The sequence below is a fragment of the Saccostrea cucullata genome, unplaced genomic scaffold (genome assembly GCF_032062105.1).
Source record: "Saccostrea cucullata isolate Sc308-1 unplaced genomic scaffold, CSIRO_AGI_Scuc_v1 ctg48, whole genome shotgun sequence".
In the NCBI taxonomy this organism is placed as follows: Eukaryota; Metazoa; Mollusca; class Bivalvia; order Ostreida; family Ostreidae; genus Saccostrea; species Saccostrea cuccullata.
Window position 1 is genome coordinate 304,038 of NW_026930219.1, and position 25,801 is coordinate 329,838.

The 25,801-nt window shown below is 33.3% G+C and overlaps 1 protein-coding gene across 1 annotated transcript in view; it reads right to left on the minus strand.

Moving 5' to 3' along the window:
• Positions 1-4,712: 4,712 nt before the first annotated feature.
• The window catches only part of LOC134283296 (uncharacterized), a 42,486-nt gene continuing 21,397 nt past the window's right edge, over positions 4,713-25,801 (minus strand). Inside the window, exons 27-49 of the mRNA XM_062765758.1 lie at positions 25,502-25,641; positions 24,923-24,991; positions 24,141-24,246; positions 23,722-23,825; positions 23,443-23,545; positions 23,184-23,297; positions 22,811-23,015; positions 22,114-22,270; positions 21,545-21,701; positions 21,057-21,272; positions 19,764-19,833; positions 14,561-14,678; positions 14,047-14,236; positions 12,712-12,857; positions 11,042-11,165; positions 10,805-10,919; positions 10,232-10,521; positions 7,413-7,511; positions 6,554-6,722; positions 6,228-6,328; positions 5,773-5,928; positions 5,333-5,451; positions 4,713-5,032 (exon numbers count right to left, since the gene is read on the minus strand). Of these exons, the coding sequence (XP_062621742.1) occupies positions 4,807-5,032; positions 5,333-5,451; positions 5,773-5,928; positions 6,228-6,328; positions 6,554-6,722; positions 7,413-7,511; positions 10,232-10,521; positions 10,805-10,919; positions 11,042-11,165; positions 12,712-12,857; positions 14,047-14,236; positions 14,561-14,678; positions 19,764-19,833; positions 21,057-21,272; positions 21,545-21,701; positions 22,114-22,270; positions 22,811-23,015; positions 23,184-23,297; positions 23,443-23,545; positions 23,722-23,825; positions 24,141-24,246; positions 24,923-24,991; positions 25,502-25,641 (3,294 nt within the window). The 3' untranslated portion in view covers positions 4,713-4,806. The remainder of the gene's footprint in view (positions 5,033-5,332; positions 5,452-5,772; positions 5,929-6,227; positions 6,329-6,553; positions 6,723-7,412; positions 7,512-10,231; positions 10,522-10,804; positions 10,920-11,041; positions 11,166-12,711; positions 12,858-14,046; positions 14,237-14,560; positions 14,679-19,763; positions 19,834-21,056; positions 21,273-21,544; positions 21,702-22,113; positions 22,271-22,810; positions 23,016-23,183; positions 23,298-23,442; positions 23,546-23,721; positions 23,826-24,140; positions 24,247-24,922; positions 24,992-25,501; positions 25,642-25,801) is intronic.

Below are 25,801 nucleotides of genomic sequence, written 5' to 3' on the forward strand. Positions count from 1 at the left end.
ATTTCAGGTTTCCCGGCGTTAGCAAAACATGGACTTTGCCATTATAATCATATGGGAGGCAGGGGGTATCTTTATTTGCATTCAGGCTTTATGCTCGGGTGAGCTAAAGGCAGAACTGCAACTATTGTTACCCCATATATTTATCATCCAATAGTAAAGTAGATTCAAGTTAGTTCAAAGCATGGTCTGAGAGACTGTACCTGGGAAGCAAATACACAGACACATTTTGTGAAGTTCAACATACTATAATGAAATGTACAATATTAAAGTAGGGTATTTTTTATTTACAATGCACATAATTTTAGGGGTTTGATGTACACAGCATATTCATGCCTTGAAGAGACTAGGACATGGGGTAAGCATAGGCCTTCTGTTACATGTAAATGTTAAGATTGGATATGTGGCTTAATCTTACATGTAATATATATGAACCTATGAAACACCCTTCAATAGCAGTAATGCTGTTTGGTGCCTAATTTCATAATCCAGTAAATCTATAGAAATACAAAAAAAAAAATTGAATCTCTGATTGCTTTATTGTAGGAAAGACAAAACACATTGCTAGTTAAAATAAATTTTCTAAATTCCAAAGCACTTTTGAAAAGTATGACCATAAAAAAGAAAATTCAACAAAAATATCAACAACAAAGTTTGAATATTGATTTCATTAGTAAATCAGACAAACAGATGAAGTGAGTCATTTTAACATTGCACTAAGTATACAGTATTAAAAAGCATCTCAGTTGTAACCCAATCACAGACAAAATGAGAAGGAGAGTGCACAAAAAACTTTATCACAAGTACCTGTGCATCTCTGAAAATACTTCCATTATCAAGCACAAGTGATTTGTTATATACCTTCCAGAAATATCACGAAATAAACATAAATTTAATGTTACAAGTTGTACATCAATCCAACATAACAATTGCTCCAATTACTCTGTATAAACATGATTCAGTTCAAAAATAAAAGAATTTGAGAGTAAAAATGACTAAAATCTCATCTGAATATTATAATTCTAGGAGATTACTACATTTTGAATATAATTGGATGAAAAAAAGACCTGAGAAATTAATAATTAATTTTCATGAAATTATAACTGCATTTACATGTACTCTCCAACAAGAAAAATAAAAAGAATCTCCCAATACAGGTAAACTGCCCTAAGACTGGTGAACAAAAACTCTTAAATTTACAATAAATATGCAAATGTTACCATAATGTATTTTACAATGATTATAAAATACAACAATATGGAGTATGATTTGTATCTGGGGTAGGAAGGCGAGGCTAATACTGAACAATGTCATGTACAACATGTGTGGAGAATCATGAGAGTTGATTCATCTGATGAATAAAACAAAACCGTAGTCCAGCCTGCTGACTACAAAATCAGATAATTACACATACATAAATAAACGTGTTAATAAATACAATGAGAGTACACAAAGACTGTTAAATCATAAATCTACTATGTGAAATGATGCCAGTGTAGCTTGATTTTCGTGGATCTAATTATGAAATCTACTATACTTAATTTTTGAGATGATTTACTGATACATGTATTTAAATGTAGCTGATTTTCATGGATATTTGGTCATTTTTTTGTAGAAACTTCTTTCTGAAATATGATTATATGCATAAAATTATGACAACCTTATACTCCAATTGGCTCATTTATATGAAACTTATTTGTAAGATTTTGTTTCAACAATGTAAATATCTATAATTTAAGTGTAATTGACAGAATAACAACCATTTACTCTCTACTCTCTCGGTAAATAAAGAATTCACAGAATACATTCTACAAAATCCATCTAAACATACAACACTGAAACATAACATTTAAATATACAGGACATCATTAATTTTTCACAAATTTACAAATCCTTTGTTATAATTACGAGGGGTTATCAAAAAGTTCGTGGACTAGCGCCATAAAATTAAAACCGCTTAAGGTACATCTATGAATTTTGAAATATCTAGTTAGCATCATCTTTTCAATCAAAAGAATAAACCACAAATCATGAATTTTATTTTTTGATTAATTAGTAAGGTTTTTGTAAGCAATGGTATGTCCAGGCGGCGCAACCTCGAAAACGACATTTTTTCGACCTATGTGTAACTGAGAAAAACTCATTTGACATGATTATTTGACATCTAATAATTCCGTTAATTCAGGTATGTGTCGGGACACAATTGTTCTATAAAATGTGAAATTTTCACTTCATTCTTGAAGTTCTATGAAATTTTATCGTAAATTTTACACGGAATGTCCAAACAAAATGACGTCAAAAGGGGGGCGGGGTTTCCGTTTCCAACATTCTGTAAAGTTTTGCCCCTGAAAAAATAGTATAGACCTGAAATATGTTGAAACTGGCAACAGAGAAATAAAATGCATCCAGAGTACTTGTCTTTTAATGTCAAAATAGATTCAGAGAAAAAAGGGATACACAGTTAATGTCGATTTGCAGTCATTGTGGGAAAAATCAATCCCGTCAAAAATGACGTTGATCATGTGTTGTAGATATTGAACTCCCAAAAGCAAAATATTCCAGCACAATCAAGCGCGCATCTCTCCCAATGTGTTAATCCATCTGGAATGTTATATTCATTGAATGCCACTGTTCATGACAGTGTAAAGTCATATAAACAAGGCGGGTTTAAGTCCTTGCTCAGCTCCAGGAAATCTCATCCAAAAAGTGTATGAGGTATAAGAAGAGGACATTTAAAAAACAATGACGTTATCGGACGTCATGAAAATAAACGACGACAGCGCCGGGTGATCATATAATGTTGTTTTCATTTTATAATAATTTGGCAAATAATGAACATATCAGGCTAAAATTTTCAACATTTCTTTAGTTTGTGTTGCTTTATGTTCCATATCAATTTTGAAAGCGCAGACTACATAGTGCTAATTTTATGGCCTCAGTCCACGAACTTTTTGATAACCCCTCGTAAACATACAATGCATCTCCATGCTAGTCAACTTTGATTTTCTGTCGGGTTTCAGAGACATTAGAATATACGATAAACCACATGACTAGTATTGTAACAAAATTAATCTAAGATTCCACACATTGTGAAAATGAGGAGACATTTTGAAATGCCCTTGATTGACAAGTGATACAGACATCATGCACAATATCAGCAGTGCTGAATAGCAGCATAGAAGCAAACATTTTCACACAAAAATACAATCCATAAATTTCATATATTATTTGTGCATATATATGAAGTGGTTACAGAACATGCAGTGTAACTTTTAATATCAGTTTTATACTTTAAAACCAACTGGTATACGGCATAGCTGTAGCTTTGTTTAATTTACCATATTAAAGGCAAAATCTTCTTATCAACCATTTTTCTTAAATGATAATGTATTTTAATTGTAAATTTCAAGTTAATTGATTTTTCCATCATTTTAAATTTTCAGCATCCACTAATTTTTACAACAAAAATAGACTGCATTTTAAAAATAAATAAAGCATTTACATTCCACAGTCATATTATATTCATTAAAAATTTCATGCAACATAATAGAAATGATTTCAGAGAAAAATAGATAAGTAATAAATAACTCTCAAAAGATAACAGAAAATAGATGTGAAACAATTTGAATGTTAACTAAACAACTGTCACATACTTAATATGAGAAGAAAAAATTCTCACTTTTCCATAAAAGAAAATGGGTGTTGCTAAAACGCGGAACGGAAAACGGAACGGAACGGAAAGCGGAACGGAACGGAAAACGGAAAATCTTTTGTCAAACAAATAACATAGATTCAATATACTAGTAAATCAGATAAAAGAGCAATATTATTGTTGTAAAAGTCATTTCTAATAAAAATTAATTGTAAACTATTATATATTCGTGAGTCATACACACCCTCCGTGGAAAAAATGCTATTGAAAGAAATGCCCCCCCCCCCCCCCCTCACACACGAAATAGGATTTTCGTGTTTGGGCAAAGGATGTGCCGCAAACAAACAAAATTTAATTTCAATGAATACAAAGATTCTGCAGTCTGCATTATATCTACCACAACTTTGTCTATCCACAAAAGTACTCTATTTTTGAATAAAATTTTAACAACCAGTGTATAGAGATGTTGATTCGAGCTTGCCGCAAAAGTTTGCCCTATTAATAATTTTTTAAACATTTTTTTTTCTCTTTCCATGGTTCATTTAGATATCAAATTTGCCCCCCTCCCCCGTTCATAACCATTTTACTACGGAAATGTTCGTTCAAGTTCACATTCTCACCTTTTTTGTGAATATAATAAATGTAGTAAGTTAGTTTAAAAGAATAGTACTGAAAGATGTTGGGAGTTGGAAGTTATCCCCCCCTCCCGAATCAAACAATTGTTTTCTTTTTGTGTTTTATCTCCCCTCCCGAATCAAACAATTGTCTTCTTTTTGTATTTTTTGCTTGTCAAATACTTTTCAAGTTCGTTTACCCCCCCCCCCCCTCTCTCTCTTTCAAATTCGATTCTATGTGACTGCTATGTTAGCGACTTTTGTAAGAGACTGAGCATGACAAAATCAACTTGTATTTAATAGTGGGGGTTGAATGTGTACAAGATATATCGTTTATGATAAAATCTGTGTATTTTAAGTGATTTAATCCAAAATAATATATTCCGTTTTCCGTTCCGTTCCGCTTTCCGTTCCGTTTTCCGTTCCGCGTTTTAGCAACACCCAAAGAAAATGAGTATAATGACATTTCAAATTCAAGTGCACGTACAGTTACAAATTGCTGTGTTTTCATAGCAATTTCTTTCAAATATTTTTTTTAAGTAATCAACGCTCTGCTTTGACTCTCCACCTTAGGACAAAATAACAACCGACTCGGAGGATAATAAAGAAAGCACACAGGACAATGAAGTCGATGTAGAATTTGGCATTTTGTACATCCATCTGTTCCAGAATTTCCTCTGGTTTACTGAAGTAACATGGCTGCTTATCACACTCTAAGGTGTCCCTGCCAAAGCCGTATATAGCTTGTAGAACTCCCTCAAAGGAGTACCTGAAAATTCAAATAACATGTAAATACATATATAGAGCAATTTCACCTGTTTCAACCCTTGATAAAATTCACATGGGAGATAACTAACAGAAGGATGGGGGGGGGGGCACATTCCTCAAAATATTGCTTTGGCAAAGAAACCAAAATTATAAATTTATCATTTCTGCATTAAAGTGACTAAATAATAGAGTCATGGTGAAAGGCAATATTTTTGGGTGATTCTATAAAAAAAATTTTATTTGGCAAATACATGTATCTTAATTTGCTTAAAACAGATTACGGTATTAGTAGTGGTGTTACCTGACATAAGATATATAAGAAAGCCACTGTAGATACACAGGTATTGTGTCAAAGTTGACAAAGAATCCACTGAATAACAGGATAGGAATGGCTGTCACTGGTCCCAGGAACACAGACACCTACAAAAGTAGATTTAATATCAATCATAAAAACTTCATCTACAATTTTCTGAACCATATGAAGGATATGGAGATAACGAACGGTATTCAATATCAAAGTCCATACAACAATACAAAATAGGAGCAGGGCAAACACGTACATATATGTACACAGTACTTTGTACTATTGACTTTGGTGTATTAAGTTCAAATCCTTTTTTTCTTTAAATGACAAACTCTCTAAAGAGTGAACTACAAGTAACTGCAATTGTTATCATCTTTAACTATCAGATTGACTGGAAAATCACACTTTTTTACGATTTGTAGGGGAACTCTCCTTACCTGTAGTGACGTTGCAGCCCCTATGAGGAGTCCCAAGGACTGAGCCACCAGTGACGTCTGTGTAGCCAGGGTAAGGAACATCACAAACCTGGAGAAATCATTGGGCTGTGATGTCATCCAATACACTATACTACCATACACCAGTGGGAAAATTATCTACATAGAAACAAGAGAACATTGTACACTTACTCATTTATACAAAAATGTTCCACTTTGTCACCATTCATATGTATCATTATCACTTAGTTGTAGTGAAACAAGGTGTATACACTAATTAAAGAGAAACAGCAACTGCATTTGCCAGTGCTAATTGGGTCACCAGAATGATGAAAGCATGGTGCCTGTATATTAATGAGATAATCACTAATGTTCACTTCAATGAAACACTCCAGAATATTTTGTCAAGTTTAAGTAAGAATTTTATTACATGTACCATTTTAAACTATTTGACAAACCTGGAATGGCATGTCTGCCATGGTCTTTGCCAAGTAGTAAGCCTTTACACTGTACCAGTAGTTTAAGTGTTCTCTCACAAATACAGCCATCTCTATTGGAACTAGAGTACAGAATAAACAAGAATTACTGCTTAAGTTGTATAAGAAGCAGTTAAACTCCCTAAAACAATTCTACTGTATTAGACAGCTCTTCTATCATCAATGATTTCCTTCATTTAAAGAAATCCATTCAATCTCCTGAATTTTTAACTGAAATTTTTACTGATGCCATAAAACAGCAATTATTTTTTCCTTCATTTACTCAAATTATTTTAACTTTTACTTACAAGTCATGACCGTGGGCATGAGAGCAGTGAACATGAGGAACAGCATGCAGAAGAATAGGAAGCTGGCATTGTTCAGCCATTTACTGGCTTCATTCCCAATCCCTAGGTACAGCAAACCAATCAGGATCCCCACGGTCAGGTGAGAAATCAGACGGAGACGTGTCAGAGTCTGCAACAGAAATACAGAATTACAATAACAAAAACTCACAGAAGAATGTTATGCTTAAACACACAGAATATATGCATGCAAAAACCTATGTTTCTAAGTTAGTTTCAGCCTAAAGATGAATACGGTATATGTTTTTATGTCCTTGATTCATTCAAATTCAGCCAGAAGTTTGTTTAACAGAGCAGATGCTTGCAGACGTTTCTGTTACAGAAAAAGGGAATTTTGACAAGCACTTGCTTGTTCTTGTATTGTTGAACACACCTCATATGACACATGATAGTGTCTGTGGGCATTTTTGTGCCAATGTACGGTAGTGAGTATCCCTGATGATAAGAAACATTGACCGATACTCTTTTTTACAGTTAGTATCTCTGATCATAGACACAGGAGAGTTCTGATTCTATATTTAGTTTAATATAATATTGAGCTGATGATGCTATTTATCTAGTTCCTTTGTCTTGTTCAGTAAATTTTTGAGTAAAATGAGTCTGAGTTCAACATTGAACTGATGTTGCTATATTTAGTAACTGAATTAGAGTATGTTGCTATATTTAGTAACTGAATTTGAGTACAACTGTTACATTGAGTTGATGTTGCTATATTTAGTAATTGAATTTGATGCAGCAATGAGTTGTTGATGCTATTTTTAGTAATTGAATTGAGTTGTTGATGCTATTATTAGTAACTGACCGTGTCCCTGAGTATGGAGAGCAGAGTTCTAACAAACAGAATCCTGAACTGTGTAAAGCAACTGGTGGCAAACGTGTGACACTCCTGATCCTGTACATCCTAAAAAGACATAACACACTTAATTAAACACTGTAAATGGTGAAGTTATTATTTCTAATATTTAAAATATTCTCTTAAATACACATACTTAACCATATTTATTCTAAATGTCTTTGAAGTAACAAATATATTCTTAACCTTAATGAAGCATGTAGAACAATAAAATATAGAGATCCACTCCACTGTTAATTTAATCAATCTGTACTTTGGACCAATGATAAAATGATAACCCCAAAACAAGTGGTATGACCTAATCATTCACAAGCAAAAGTTAAACTTTCATCTACTGTTTCCCGTCTACAAGAGTTTTATTTCCTGTCAATAATAATGCAGCTTGTAGAAAATAAGTGGTCCTTTCTAGCTGTGGTAACAATGATGTACTGAATTCAGAATCTTTGTCATGAGCTTTACATCTACAACTTATAAGATACTGAACAAGACATCAGCTGTAACAACTTAACATTGATAGCGATGACAATACAGGGTCATGCTGCTAACAACAATGGCTTCATACTGCGAGTGAAATCAATACACAATAAGTATTAACCTAATTAAGTGAGGCCTGGTTTTTCAACAGATTACTACAAAGCCCAAACTAACATTCAGGAAGGACAAAAATAACAATACCAGCCCCTCAAAGGAAAAAAAGGAAATAAAGAATTCCAACCCTCCAACCATTTGGCCTAATATTTAAAACATTTGAAGAGCTAGCATAAGATAGACAAAATAGAAAAGTATTGTGCTCTTCCACGGAGGAAAGGGATTAAGGAGAACAAATCTTGTCTTTAATTTTATATATTTAACATTTTTATATAAAGCCTGTGCATTTAAACACACAACGCTCTATAAACATGTATTATTAGAAAAATTTAGAGAATCACAATTAATGCATTACTTGGTTTTTTTCTTCACAAATTCTTCTTTATAAAACAAACATCTATCAAATTTACAACAAAATGTTGTGTATAGCAAAAAATTAACAGTTCTGTCTAGCTTTATCCAATTCAAAGAGAATCTTATTTGTGTATGCATGTTTTACACCCAAACCTTCAACATGTTCAAGTTCTGAACTCCAACATGATCATTTTGCATTTCATGATACAAAGAATAAATAAATCGATTCCAACAACACAATGAAATCTGGCAAACTAACTTTGAAAAACCACTAAATTTATAATTTTCAGTAAAGTGCATTCATCAATCCAACATTCATGTGGATTTCCAGTAAAGTGTATTAGGTTTTCAATTTGTTAATTCAAAAGGACAGTTAGATATTTGATGGGAATATTACCATCAGGTGCAGTGTGCATGATCCATGCAATTTTGGACAGTATGGGACATTAATTACAGGTCTTGCAGCTCCCAATATGTTATCCTGTTTAACCATCCAGGAAGACAGAGGTCAAATTCAGCAGCCAAAACAAAACTAACATGGGTTTTTGTTTAACCATCAATGTTAACATGTCAGTATATTCTTGATGCTAGGAAATGACCACATTCCAAAACCATATAGAATATATGTCAATGGAAAATCATCCTCATTTCATTTTATCACTTAGATAAGCAAACCTTTTAAATCTATTTTTTTCTTTTAAAACAAAAGTAAAATCTAAAATTTGTTGTTTTTTTTTTTTACACATGTAGTTGATATCAGCAAAATTTTTTTGTAATTATCTGAACAGTAGTTTTCATTGTCAATCTGTTTCTACTTTATTTCACATAATTATGTTGAAAAAAATATCCTTGGAGGTAAAAACTCATCATTTCTCATATGAAATAAATACCAACAACCGATCAAGGACTCTGATTAAATTTTAAAGAGTTTAGTAGGATTAATATGACTACACCAGCACCAAGCTCTAGCAAGTGTGTACAAACCTCCAAGGAATCAGAGTCCTGCAAATGTTTACAATAACATACACTCTCAGTTCAAGCAGTTAATTTGAACAGTAAGGTAAAATAAGTCAAATCCTTTTGAAGTACATGTATCAGTATTTTTAATTGCAAGAGCATGAAAAAAGTAAATGATTATTTCATTTACAATGAAGCGCATTGAAGTGGTAAAATTTTCCATTTGGATGAAACGTTCTGAGTCATGTTTTGAACGTCAATTATAACATAATGACACGCCCATTTCTTTAGAAACGAGAAAGAAATATTCGTCGTAATGTTTTAGGACACCCCACTTTCCGCGACAAGCAACATGAGTTTCACTGAAATAAAGATTTTCAAATAAGGAAGAGCTATATATATAGCCCTCGCTTCTGTAAAACATGCATTGCAACGAATATGTACATAATTATGGTGTTATGTTTATTAGAGTTAGCATAACACATGTATCAGTTGAACACGTGCTTACTCGGTGTTTATGTAGACCGTCAATTTGATTGGCTATTATATTTATGGAATATCTGTTCTACAGGTATTCGATTGAATCATTTGACCGAGTTTTCATTTCTAAAGAAATGGGCGTGTCTAAAGATCACTCAAAACGTTCCATCCAAACGGAAAATTTTACCACTTCAATGCGCTTCATTGTAACACATCCTCTAAACTGTATTAGCAGAATTCATTCCTTTAAAAATAAAAACCCATCACCAAGTGAGTTCTTAGATGACAATGCTCCAGATCATCTAGTATTAAATTCAATTTTTGAAGCTGAATTCAAAATCACTTCAACATGAAGCGCTTAAAACAACAACAGGCATTGAATCACTTACCTGGTCCTTTTTAGACTTGAGGGAACCATTGGATTGTAAGACTTTTCCATTGGTAAATTTTTCACACTCCTCCCCTAGCAGACTCTGTTTTTCCGATTCCTGAGGGGTGGTGGGAATGACCCCATTACCCTGAGAGTTGTTGTTAGGTGTGGCCGGTGGGGAGGGGGTCCTGCTGCCTTCCCCAAGCTTAGCATTCCTCTGGGCTATCTCCTCACATTTTCCATTGTGTATAGAGGAAATCAACTTGATCACTTTTTCTTCACCATATTCTCCAGAGGCAACCTCCATTGCTGTTGAAACAATTGACATATGCAAACTTGAAATATCATTATTTTGACAACATGTCCATCCTCTATACTTTAACAAATCAAATATAATTATTTTAGAGCTAAAAGCTCAACACCATGTATAAACTTAATGAGAATAAGCACATATCACGTCATGATGATGTTCGTATAAGACAGCATTTCTCATATACAGCTGTGTTATATTCTTCAAAAGATCTCTGATTTTATCAATGAAAATCTTTATTATTCTAAAAACATGAAGATAAGATCTAGAGAAAAGAATTACCATAATCAGCTGGGTTGTGGTACTGAGGACACATCAAAGACTGTGAGGCAAAGTAGGGGATAAGATCCTTAATGGTCCCTCTGTATATACAGTTACCCTCAGCCAACATGTACAGCTGTAACATGAAAATAAAAATGTCACAGAATGGTTGTCACTTCTTATTTCTGATCAAAAATGTTGTGTTTTTTAAAACAGTTTGATTTTTTTAAGTTATGATTTAATATTTAAGACTCTTACATGGTCAAACATTTCAAACAGTTTAGCGCTGGGCTGGTGAATGGTACAGATGATGGTGCGTCCCCCCGCGGCCAGAGACTTGAGGAGGGACACACACTGGAAACAGGAGGCACTGTCCAATCCACTGAAACACATCAATTGTAAAATATGTAGAATTGGTTAAGCAGATATTTTTATACCGGGGTAGGTTTTCACCTGAAACACGTCAATTGTAGTACAACCACTGAGGGAATATCAATTATGCTAATAAGTCCAGCCCACTGAAACTCACATCAATTGTAGAATATGTAGTATGTACAACCAATTATTAAAGAAATGTCATATAGGTTAAACGTTTTAGACTTGATGTGTTTTTAATATGCATACTTATAGTTTAGTAGAAATGTAGGTCATACACTAATGGGGAAGTCAATGATTATTATGTTTTTATACATCATTTTTAATATTGTACTTACAGTTCAATATCTTAATTTTTTTTATTGAATATTAGGACACAGACTCCTTCCAAAAACTATTAAACTATGAAAAATATTGTTAATATAAGTATAGTGTAAATAATATCTATTCGGACTTAACCAATATTAAAAGATCAAAAAGTAAAAAAAAACAAGAGGCCCATGGGCCACATCGCTCACCTGAGTAGCTTTGACCATTCTGTTCTTTACCAGATTTCCCCCTTTTAATACATATTGCGACCTCACCCTACCGCACTGATCATGATTTAGACATTTTGAAATCTACAATACCCCAGAATGCTTCGATGTGTCTAAGCGAATCTACACTACCACATGCAGGATGCTTCCACATAAATTTCAGCTTTTCTGGCCCAGTGGTTCTTCAAAAGGAGATTTTCAAAAAAGTCACCCAAGGATGCTTTGTACCAAGTTTGGTCAAAAAAAAAAAAAAAGAGTCTGAAAACTGCCAAAGAAACTGTCTACAATAATGAAGACATACTTGTATTAGATTAAAATATCTAAACACAATGATCATGATGATATAGAATTTAAAAAGATGATATCTCAGAAAACAAGATGATATTTCAAAATATCAAAGAATGCTGACAAGAAAGAATATTGCTGACAAAGTCATTGTCTCTTGTATTATGTGGAGTTGTAAACTGGTAGATTACACATAAAGGTTTGGGTCCAATGCAACACAATATGAAGATACTGTATCATGTAGTGTGAAAAGCCATTTAAACTTAGTTCAATATAGCCTGTATAATGATCAATTTAAATTCCCAAAGAGTGGTACCATTTCCCTATTATAGCAGGGGGAAAGAGCTGAAAAATGTCTGATATTGAATGGATAGAGCATTATGGATTTCTTAAGCTGAAAAATATATCTATGTTTCCTTGTCAGTGAATACAACTAGTACACTAAAATTTCAGCAAGTCAACTGATGTTGCTAACTCTTTGGTTTTAAGTTGATTAGGTTCATGTAAAATAGCTCTTACTGTTATGTAATGCACTCTTCCTATCACATCAACTGATCAATTCATATACGAGATAAAATCAAACAAAGCATTGTGTTAACTCAAGAAGATGTCACTTCTTTGGGTAAACCAACATTCCTTTCAATAAATTGGACAGAAAGTATGTTTACTAGTCAATCTATCACACCATCATGTCACTAGGCCTTTGTTATTGGCTAGATACATAATCCTTACCTTGTGGGCTCATCAAAGAACATGAGGGGAGGGTTGTTAACCAGCTCCAGGGCGATGGACAGTCGCTTCCTCTGGCCCCCAGATAAATTACTGGTTCTCGTCTTCTTGGTTTCCAGGAGTCCCAGAGTTTCCAAGATTTCATCCACCTTCAAAATTTAAAACAAATCATGTTTAAGTCTGCAGGATTATCAATATTAATTTGTAATATTTAAAAATTAATGAAATTTTCACAGAATCAAGAAGACAATACCAGTAAGTGATAGATCAGTAAGTAAATTGTCGTTTTATATTAGAGGCAAGGTTGTCAAGGTCATTAAATCTTTTTCCTTGACATTAACAATAAAAAATAACTGTTCATCATGTGATACCTACTTCTATTTCAATATAGTTTAATGATTGTTCTTTTTGCATAAAAACATATACCTATATCCTATCTATAGCATGATATTACCAAATTTACACAAATAATTTAACTTAACTGGATATTGGCATAATGGATTTTCTTGTTTTTCTTAATTTTTTAGGATATATTAGTTATTTTCATATGCTGTCCTATATTTAACTTTTTCTTATTTTCACATATAATAAAGTAGTCTTATAAATGATGTTGTACAAAATGATACAAAAACAAAAAGTTTTGATCGTTTAAGTAAGAAAAAATACTTTTTATGGATTTTTGGATCAAATCTGCACTTTGATAGGAAGCATTGTGTTAAAAGCTAATGAAGTTCTAGTTTGTTTGAAAAATCATATTTATTTGATATATTTTGAAAGTTTAGTCCCTCATTATTAATCTAACTTACACCAAAATTTCTCCAAGACTTTGTTATTGTGTAAAAATTATAACTAAATTCATTGTTCTATTATAATTTTGAGAACAGAAAAGAAGATATTTTCATACACCATCATTCCGCCAAGATAAATATAGTCCCTGCTTAGTTTTCAAACGCAGTTTACCAAGATTTCATACCTTTAAAGTTGTAAAACAATTGTGATGAGGATTAAGAAAACTAATCTTACATTCAATATATAAGAATAGTTGCAAATATACTTTATGTTTTATATTTTCTATAGATTCTTTTTGCAGGTAAGGTAGTTGAAGATCTTTTAGTTTAAGTCGAAATACTGTACAAAATCAGAAATATCTTTAATATTGAAAATTAAGTGTATATGCTTTGAAATTTCATTAATTTTGAATCTAAAATAAAAACTATATTACTCTCAAATTAAACAAAAAACTGATGGAAATTAAATATCTACAGTTGGTTTAAAATATTTATCTTAGAAAGCTACCAAAACAATGAACAAACTCTGAATTTAAGAATCCCTACTTACCCTGTCTTCTTTCTCTTTGGTGGACATTTTCTCGGTGAGTTTTAGATTGGCTGAGCACATCATGGACTCCTCGACCGTTAGATGAGGAAGCAGGTGGTCGTCCTGCATGATGTAACACGACATCTTCCGAAACGTCCGTAAGTCTCGGTCTTTACCCTTGACATGGATCTTTCCAGTCACATTTAAGGTTCTATATTAGGAAGAACAATAAAACTAGCATCATTTCAAATAATGATGTAAAATCATTTTATTATTTTAATTTTACACTCTTTAGTTGCTCTTAACAGAAATTCATGATCTAAGCATTCAATTTCTTGACTGTGCTGTCTTCATCAATTCTTTACAAAACAATTGCAATTCAATTATGGACACAGTTTAAAAAATAGTAAAGAAACAATACCTCAACATATTCGTCTTGGTTAGAAAGGACATTTTGAAAATTTTAAAACACTGATCACTGTAGAACAAAGCAATTTAAAATAACTTCTGGATACTACGTAAAAAAGTAATCTACCTGTATCCTGCTAATATATTCATCAGAGAAGATTTTCCTGCTCCTGATGGCCCCATTATAGCAGTTAACTCCCCTGATCGAAACTCTCCAGATATGGACTTCAGGATGACCTTTGGTCCTGCACAAAGAAAAAGACAGAACATGTATCAAATTGTATCAAATGACAATCTGATGGTACGGTGTACTAATGAGTGGATTAAATCTATGAATTCTTTTAGTAACTTACACAAGGAATATGAATAATTTAATTTAGTTCAAACACATACATGAGAATCAGGAGTAAGCATTCATAATTGCTCTTCATATCTGACAATGATTATGTTGTTATATATTAAATATCGTAAATCCACAAGTATTAACAGCTAAATGCTGTGGGTGTTACACACTTGTACATTAGTTTGTGCTTTTCATTACATTTTGCCTTCAAGCTCCACTGACAGCAGAATTTGCACGGGGGGTGATTACGAAATGTTTTTCAATACTAAGTCTGCATATGATAAAAACAGTTATTGATACACTGATAGTAAATTGATAGTATAAAAATTATTTATTGACCAAAATCATGAAATTTGAGAGTTGAAATTATTTTAGTATACTTAATTTATATTAAAATATAAACCATTGCATTAAAAAAGAATATGTTTTGAATGTTTAAGGTGTAAGCTTTGGGGATTAATACTCCCTCTTGAGAACCCCAGCTCTGGCAAAAAATACGTGGATTGGTGAACAGCTGATTTAGCCAGATGATGAAAGCGTTAAGTCACCAATTGACATGGCACATAAACAACTTCAACAGGTGCTGCTCTGTACAAACTCACCTTTATGCCTTCCTCCCTCGCGGACCTTGTACACAAGATCCTTAAACTCCACATTCGCAGCCCTTCTTTTTGGAAGTTGTGCAAAAGTTCCATGATCAAACTGTCTATCTCGCCCAACACGATTTACACTGTCCAGGGAAGACTTCTTGCTAGATTTTTCGATCAAAAGTTTAGAATTGGGTGGTAAATGTACTTGGACTGACAATAATTCTGCCATTTTTTATCAGATATCACAGAAATTCACAATCCTTGGTTATTTTTCAGTGGCCATATTGGACCAGTCTTTGTCCTTCACGAAACCCATCTGCCCATGTGGTATACCAACTTTGTGAGGTGTTGAGCAGGCTAGCAGATTTTTCTGATATATTACTTTATCTCTTTAAATCAATATCTTTAAGTTAAATAAGCAATAAAATTAAAAATTAACTTCGTTTAATATGATTTAGTTTACCAGCTAAAGACCTATGTTTTATTTTTATGACTTTGATAACCTTGTACAACCTTCTTTTTCAATATGGAATAGTCCAAAATCGACAACAAATGTCATGTGATGCTCTTCGGAATATCTTGGGATTGTCCCTATAGAATGCTAGTTTTTCGCGGCAAGGAATAAATGAATTAATCCTGCTAATAAATAACAAATGAATAATAAACATGTAAATAATGTCGATAAGAAACCGGATTAAATCAAACTGAGGAATTGGTCAATCTATTTAACTAGTCTACTGACCAATACACACCTATGAGTCTAAAGTATTAGTATTTATTTACAAAAGATTGATAATATAAGAAAACTTGTAAAAAAAAAAATTTCTGGTAGTACCATGCTATTCTTACACACATTTTGATAAAATTTACGATAACAAGAAATTGCCCGATCTGAATTACAAACAATTAAGGGATCTTTAAGGACAATATCAATTAAGGGCTCACGAAATTTACTACTATATTTTGGAAGTTCTAAGCACAACTTTCTTTTTTCATTTGGCTTTTTTCTTAACACTCAACAGCAGATGAGATTTTCAAGGTATTGATGCATTTTCACCATATAATCAATAGAACCACAACCAGAACCACTGATCCCAGAGCTATTATAATTAAGTTTCATAACTCTGTGAGAAACACGTTTACATGCACATATAACCCCCACTGATGCACATAGTTTATCTGCTAAATTTATAAGTACCAAGGAACAGAAATGAAGATTTTCAAAGAATGAATGTATATTAATTAAAAAATAAAAATATAATATCGTATCTAATAACATCAGAACTCCTGACCCGAAGGGGGGGGGAGGGGAGGGGGAGGCGGGCATAACCCTTAATTGTTCCTTTCACTGAATTTTGCACTTTGTCAAACCCAAGAGCACAAAAAAAAAAGATTCTCAAAAAGTAATCCATTTCTCCTAAAGAGGAAGTTTTTTTTTTAATTGTGCATTTTCACTGCATAATCAATAACACCCCCTTTTCAATAAATGAAAAGAAACAATTAATTAAACAAACACAGAAAATAAGTTTTATTAATCCTTCATGTATATGCTCAATTATATAAAATGGCAATTTAATGATTGCAATATTTAAAAAAAATGCATTTAATACTAAAATTTAAACATTTTAGCATAGCTTGCACTAAGGGCAAAGCTGGACAAATGAAGGCCAAATTCTATGCAAACTTGCACTCAGCGTAAACTTACGGACCATGATGGTCTTTGATTAAATAGTAATCAACATGCATGAGAAAAACGTATATCAGACTGAAAAAGTCAGATTTACTGTGTGGAATTCAAAATGTACAAAGCAGGCATGTAGTATCAGGAGGGACCAGCCCCCCCCCCTTTCAGACATAACTATTGCCATAGAAAATGCTCAGTGAAAGACTGATTGTCTTTACCCCCCCCCCCCCCCATTTTTGTTGCAGTACAGTCAAATAAGGGATATGTACATAGTATGTTTATTTTTTTTTATTTATTCACCAATCAAGACCCTCAAGGGGCATATACAATTAAAAAAAAAACAAACAATGTAATCATGATTATAACAACATTAACAGGTAATGGTTGCATCAGGTGCAAAATTGGCTTGATCCTCACTTGCAAAAGTTCTCAGATTTGAAATACTGGTATAGTTCACAATGAAATATAAGCATCACATACTGATATAATGTAATATATAAAGAAAAAAACAAACAAGCTGCTTTATACTGCAATGACCAGACGGATAATAGCAAACAAGTACATGTAATCATATAATTAATCAGTATTATTACAAAAAGTATATATTTTGTTGGCCTGGTAGTATGTATGAGTAAAAAACTTGTTACCAATGCCCCCCCCCCCCCTCCTACAGACAAGAAATTCGAGTTTAACCTTTCTCTCTTTTTTTTTTTTTTTTTTTTTTTTTTTGCTTGTGAAGTTTTTGAGGTAAGTTGATTTCCCCCCCCCCCCTTCACATTTAAAAAACGATGCTCCACAAATTGACATCCTTCTAAACATTTACTTTGTAAACACATTAGACCATTGAATTCATATATAAACAGGCATATCTTCTGAAATTACATCCGCATGAACAAGTAAAATTTTGCTTGCCCATATACACTGACGCCCCCCCCCCCCCCTCCCGCACACACTTGTGACCTAAAATGATTCCACAGTATAAACAGCTAAAATTATGGCCATGAAATGTTGAACACCCCTATATTTTATCGTAATCATTGACTTTCTGTTTGTTTGTTCGTTAACCATGACACACTTTTATACAAAAATTCCTTGTGACAAGAAACTAAATTTACCTTTTAGGACCATAACACTTTTATACAAAAATACCAAACTTTTACTTAGGCCATAACATTTGAACAGTTGGTGCTAGAACTTTTACACTTTGTATATTGTTTGTGACAAGACCTTTCACTGGATACAACAAGTTTGACCTTGGAGATTGACCTTCTTTAAAAAAACTTTAACATTGAACGGTAAAGACTAGGACTTTAATACTTCACATATGTAATCCTTGTGACAAGACCTTTCATTGGATACCAACAACTTTGACCCTGTAACCCTGACTTTGGCATTTGACCTACTTTTAAAATACTTTAACCTTGAACATGACTTTTGAATGGTTAGGGCTTTCATTTTTCACATATGTAATCCTTGTGACAAGACCTTTCATTGCATACCAACAACTTTGACCCTGGAGATTTTGGTATTTTTGTAAAGTGTGTCAAACTCCAAGGTCAAATTTGGTGGTACCCAAAGAGGGGTCTTTTACAAAGAATACACCTGTGAAATATAAAAGCCAGCACCCAGTCAAAAGTTATGGGCCAGCTTAAAGTTTTTGTGGACAGACAGACAGGGCAACAACGTTAACCCCAGAATCTTGGATAATGGGAGCCGAAAAATGAGATTGGCAATTTGGCATCAATCATACTGATAACATTTGTCAGGGCGAGCTTCATATCATGTGATAAGGGATATTTTAAGTCTTATAACAAGGCCCTCTGTTGGATTCCTTTAATTTAATCATATGACCTTGATGTTTCACCCACATTTAAAAAAATAAACTTTGGCCATAACACTGCTTGGTTGTCATATCTTACAGGTATCTTTGTTGAGAGCAAATCGTTTCATTGGAAGCAACATTTTTCATGCATTTGAGATACTAACAAAAGCTGTTATATGGCAGTATCAGTGTCTACAAACACATCTTTTTTGTTTTTAAATTTTTGTAAGGATTGGGTGGGGGTTCAAGATTAAGGCTTTAATTTGTTGAACACAAAATATCATAGAAAGAATGGTAATGGCAAAGTTTTGCTATGCGAAACCTAATACATGGGTCTGATCAAATTAAAATAGGAGATACTTTGCCACTATGTAATTAGAATTTTGTAAATGTCTTTTTTGCAAATTACATTCAGTATGAGGAGCTTAGATAAGGGATCCAATGATGAAAAACAAGATCAGACAGCAAGTAGTCTGCTCAGTGGCCTACATAAATAAGAGTAAACTAAACTAAAAATATCAATTTCTTTGTTTATTTTTTTTTGTTCAGAGACAACAAAAGTAATGGTACAAGCTGAACTTTCTTCATAAAACTTAATAATCACATCAAACAGAAATATTAAAGTTAAGTTCAAATAAAAATACTTGTCCTTTTATTATTGTTCTCTGTCTTATTCCTCGTTATCTTCATTTACATCTAAGTAAAGAGTCTTTGCTCACAATTTAAGTCAATTTTACCAAATCCAATCAAGAAAAACAATATAAAACTAACAAACACTGATTAATATCATCATATAATAGAACTCATCAAGTTCTAATACTAACACCACAAAAAAAGTTTTTCAAAAATTAATTTTTTGCCATCTCTATTGCCTATCTCAGACTTGGGAACTCGTCTGGTAGAAGGGCATGATTCGGCAGTTTGGACAGGTGCTCTGTTCTCTCAACCATTTCCTGATACACTGTAAAAGAAAAAAATATATATACATACATGTTCTTTGTTTAATTTCTTGTTATTGACAAAGTAGGAGTTCTGTTGTGATTAGGGATGTCAAAATTGTCAGTAATTGATATTCGAATATTCGATGGAAGTATTCGAATATATTCGAATATTCGATAAAATAAATACATTTTCATTATAAAATATATGTATTCAATCTCCTGTCAAGCAGTATAGGTTTTATGCCATTATTTTGAATAAGAACTCATGTAGAGTTTGGTAAATGCACCTCAATTATTTTTTTTCTAGTTATCAATTATATGAAGAGTATACATCCAAAATGTAATTTTTTGTTTTGAAAATTCAAAAGGTTCTCCAGTATATTTCAGATTAATTGATCGTCTTACAAAAGTATACATGATAACTCCTATAAATATACCAAGCAGAACAATTATCTAGCAGAAAAATATTAAAAGCAATTAATTTTGGCTTATTAATTTCATGATAATGATTTCAATTATATTTATATAAACAAGGGATCCATGTAAAACTCAGACAGCAAGTAGTCTGCTCAGTGGCCTACATAAATAAGAGCTTACAACAATACAAGCTGATTGTAAGTACTGGACACCCTTATACCACTAATTAAGTGAAAAAATGAATAAATTATATATATACCTTTAAGATAATCCAAGAGGTCAGTGTCTTTCAATTTTGTACAAACTTGATTCAATTTCTACTTTCTTTCTAAGTTTTTCTTCATTTTAATGCTTGTTCACTTTAATCATTCTATATTCGAATATTTTGAATATTCGAATATTCGAATATTCGTTGACAAAGTAGGAGTTCTGTTGTGATGTCTATTAAGATTTCCATTATTTCAATTTTTTTTCATAACTGAAGACTGACCACTGTGTTTATCAAAATTTTGAAATTTCTTGAAAGCTTAGAGAATTTATACTGTGTATTATAAATTGCTTATTTTTTCAATACCATTTCTGTCCATTTGGACTGATACATGCTACACTGAACTGTTTTTGCTAGTAATTCTAAACCCCTTGCACCTCAGTGAATGACAGTGATTAAATCCCTGTTTAATGTTTTTTGTTCATACTTTTAGAGCCCCTTGTACCTCATCATGAGATTTGTGTTTGCGACTTTTATTGTACTTTCTGAACCCTTGTACCTCATCATGAAAAATCTGTGTTTACTGTTTTTTGTTAGTACTTTCTGAACCCCTCGTACCTCATCATGGAATCTGTGTTTACACTCCAGCATGACAGTAGTGTCGACGGTCATCTCCTCATGACAGATCACACAGGGGTCCTCCTCCTCCTCAAACACCTCACTGGTGACCCCCAGACTGGACAGGTCAGTCCCAGGGAGGCCCCAGGAGGGAGAGAGGCCAGGGGGTACCAGGGATCTATTACGGTCATCAGGAAATCCAGGAGTTATTGTATCCTGTAGAAAAATGTTTTAAACATGCATGATCTAAAGAGACTTTGGAATTTTGACATACATGTATATTGTAAAATTATAAGGAAAGGTTCTACCCAAAAGAGTACCGATAAGCACATGAGTCGAAAATGTAAGCAATAAAACCATTTAAAAATTTTTTTAACCTATTTATATTTAGCAACATATTCTGTACAGCTAATGCTAAATAAAGTTTTATTTGTATTTACAATCATTGTAACAAAGACAGAATTTATTAACACAGCTATAAGACTGACCTGTTGTGTGGCCACTACAGAAGGCTTCCTGCCCTGCTGTCTCTCGTGGTGATGTATCAGGTCCGTTATCTGGGACACAATCTCATCCAGAGTCATACCAGACAAGGACCCTCCTCTGTTTGTCCTCAGCTCCTGAATCAACTGGGTGAAAATAGCTCTACAAAGAGAGTCACATTTGTGAAATACGCTCTGCAAAAAGATTCACACTTGTTATATAGCTCTACGAAGTGAATCACAGTATAAAATAGGCACAAACTACAGTAAACAATCATGAGATATCTACAGGAATATTTATATGCTTGTATAAATAAGTTTTAATACAATATTCATGTTACATTCAATTTATCGAAAAATAATTAGTCATAATTGTGATCTTTTGAAATTGCCACTTTATAGATGATAAAAAAATGATTAAGTATAAAACTGGTATATTTCAAAATATACCTAATTACATGTAATTAAGATAAGACAATGTTTCAAACAAAGCATTATTTTGTTATATTTATTATGACAAATCAAAAACACCAGTTTGAACCATCAATCCAGAACCCTGCTGTAATGAGACATACCTGTTGTATTTAGGGAAAGCCACCTGCAGCTTGATGATCAGTTTGTCAAAGTTACTTGTCTTGTGCTGAATTTGGGGCCCTGCTCCCTGAGACATCTGAGGTAACATGGAGCTGATAGGTGGGGTAACAAGGGGGCGCTGAGACAAGCCGGCCACACCTACAGTAAAAAGTCACTAGTGCATTACTATTGTTATAAAAAATGATTTTCAAACTATTCATAAAGAAAACACCTAACAACAAAACTGAGATTTATTCTCCGCTTAATCTGCTCTTTCCAAGAAAACTTATTTTGAGACTCTGCCATATGTAACCCTATTTAATCCAACCTATAAACTTTTATTTTCTATATAAAGTGACTGACTTGATACACTAACATGAGATATCTGATTAGAAATTTAGAAATTGTGCATTCCTAATTTATTTAAAAATCTTGAAGAAAATTTTAGACAATCCTGTGATAAATTTCTTGCAGCATAGGGGATTCATTTAATCTTGTGAGCATTAGAGGCTAGTAGAATGATGACTATTTTAGCAATCATACAATTCCTAGATATTTATAGGAAGTTTAATCGAGAGACTCTGTCATATGACACTTTTTCAAACTGAAATCTTGCAGAGGTCACATTAGGCAGCCTAGACTCTACATACTCTGTCTATTCAAAAGGTTTACAAACTCCGAGTGGTATATTATGTTTACCTGTGGGTAACCCAAGAGGCTTGGGCTGAGGAACTGCTTGTACACTGGGGATAGATGGAGGTAGAATGTTGGAGGCAGAAGACTGAGAGGAACTCAGTGGAGGGGAGGGGGAGGACTTGGACATGGCACCACCAGAAAGGGAACCAGTGGCCAGGGCTAGTAATGAAGGAGCACTAGCTGTGCTGGTCATAGTCTGTCCTGTTAGCTGTAAAACAATACAATGGCTCAATATAAACATGATAAAAGAACAATTTACAATGGTTATTTATTTTTTTTTAAAGGAACAGTTGTCACACTGAACAACTGAGAATTGTCCCTGATATAAAACTGATCCCTTTAATTCATTCATATTAATTTTCAATGTAAGAATTACCAAGTCCAAATTAGGCATCTGTGGTTGTGGGGGAGGAGGGGGGATGAAGATCTGAGGCAGTTCACTCATCCTCTTCCCTCCTTGGATCTGATGTATATGGGCATCAAAGTCAATCTGAAATAAGAGATGATGATCAGAATCGATTAATGAATCAACTAACAATCTGCATCAGATACTGTAAAACCCCTTATTTGGGGTGGTTAAAATCTTTGTGGTTTGAGAAGTAATAGTCCCTAGGAGTCAGACTTTGTGGCATTACCTTAAGCCTGCTGATGGTTTCGTCACATTTCTGTATAATTCCTTCGTACTGATCAAGGTGCTGCTTTAGGCCCAGAGGTAGTGTTTTACCTTCGTCCTCCCTCCTACAAAACAATCATAAAAGTTTACACAAGTTCCTAATAAACAAAGAAAAAACATAAAAGTTTACACAAGTTCCTAATAAACAAAGAAAAAACAATCATAAAAGTTTACACAAGTTCCTATTCAAGAGGTCTAAGTTCTGAGTAATTGTAAATGTTATACAAAATGTATTGCTTGCCTTTTGACAATCACAGAGACTTTATTTTTATACACCATGTACTCCATCTTGGATCTCTCCAGCATTTGTAATGTGAAGTTTTTCTTGACTTGCAGCAATTCCACCTACAAAACATGATACCATTAACAAGGTAAACTGTATCAGTGTTTGACTCTCCTGGATTAATTAAAGAAACAATTATACAAAATGCTGATACAGTGGAATCAATAGACTTGTGGTCGCAAAATATTTTTTGATTTCTTAGGTTCCCTTCATCAACAAATTTACATCCTCCACAAATCATTGTGCTAGGGTTACAAAATCATATTTCCTTTTGAAATTACGTCCCCATGAACCTAAATGTATCCCAACGTAAAATCTTAAGCAGTCCAAAAAACTGGTCCCAACAAGTTTTGACGATTCAACAGTATAAGATTTACCTCTGCTCTTATTGCCCGCTCACTTTCTTCTTCTCTGAGTTTTCGAAGTTCCTCTCTATGTCTTACAGCTTCTATCTTCTCTAGATCTAATTGTGATGTTCGATATCTGGATTAAAAAATGAAAGAAAAGGTGAGCAAGCTCACATTCCCCACACTCCCCCAAAAGTCAAAGTGCTGAAATTCCAGGAAAAAATAAAGGAATCGGAATTTCCTGGTAATATGCACATCTACACATTGTGTCCTAAATGTCTGCAAAGTTTGACGAAATTCTGTGCATCGGTTTATGAGGAGTTGCACTTACAAACTGTTCATCTCTATATTCAAGATATGGCCAAAAATCTAAGTTGAAAAGTGCCGAAATTCCGGGAAATATGAAGGAATCGGAATTTCCTGGTAATATGCACATCTACACATTGTGTCCTGAATATCTGCAAAGCTTGATGAAATTGTGTGCAGCGATTTATGAGGAGTTGCGCTGAGAAAAAAAGGACTTACTGACACAATGACGGACAGGTCAAAAACGTTATATCCTTACGCAACTTTTTGCATGGGGTATAATTAAAATTAAGTACCTGTACCTATCAATAGCAAAATATTTGGGTGCTTACAATCAAAACTTGTACACAGGAACAGAATACGCTTTCAACCAAAACCAAAATAATATTTCTTTCAGAAATTCAAAAGATTAGGTACATTTTAGGAGGTTACTAATTTTTTTTCATTTGAAAGTACATGTAAGTGTCCTAAAAGGGTTTTGATTTTGACACATCACTTGTACCTACCTTTCATCATGTTGTTGTTTTTGAAGATCAAGATATCTCTGGTCTGTTTGATTTTTCTTCTCCCGTAAACTAAAATCAACATCTTGGTATGTAAACATTTCTCACAAGTATACTAATTAATATACTTGTACTGTATGCAGGGTTATTTTCGCCCCGTGTTATATTCGCCTTTTTTGCACATGCAAACAATTTTGCCCCATTTTAAATTCGCCCAGTCATAGTTCTGTTTAAGAAATTATGTTTGGTGTAATTCAAATTCGCCCCGTTTTAAATTCACCCAAAAAAGAAGAGGGCGAAATGGGCAAAAATAAAACGGGGGCGAAAATTTCCCTGTATACAGTATATAGGATCTCCCATGATTTGTGGTTCATCAGTGGATAAGTTTTTATCAGAGTTCTTTTTTTTCCCCTAATTCTTGGCAAGAGAATAAAAACATGAGTGCGATAAAAGTCAAATCTATCCATAAATCATCGGAGATTCTTTTTATCGAATGAGTTAAACATCACTTACATTGTTTAACACTGTATTTATATATGAATTTACAAAAATTGCTTAAAATCTAGTTCATCTATGGCTTACTCTAGAATAACTGAGGTTTGTTTGGTAAGCTCTGTATTCAGGTGGGAAATTTCTTGTTCATAAATCCGAACTTTTTCATCTAATTCTCTTTTCTCCATCTCCTGCTGAAGTGATCTTCCTTTGAAGTCTGTTTCCAAGGACTGAAGAAAGTAAGCTCAAGAGTTACACATAAATTACAAATATCTCATATTTGACCAGAAGTGTATTTACAGTACCATTATCAAGTCGGAAAAGCATGTTTTATACAAGAGGCTCAAGGGCCTAGAATCACTCTTCCGATACTTACTGGTATACAATCAA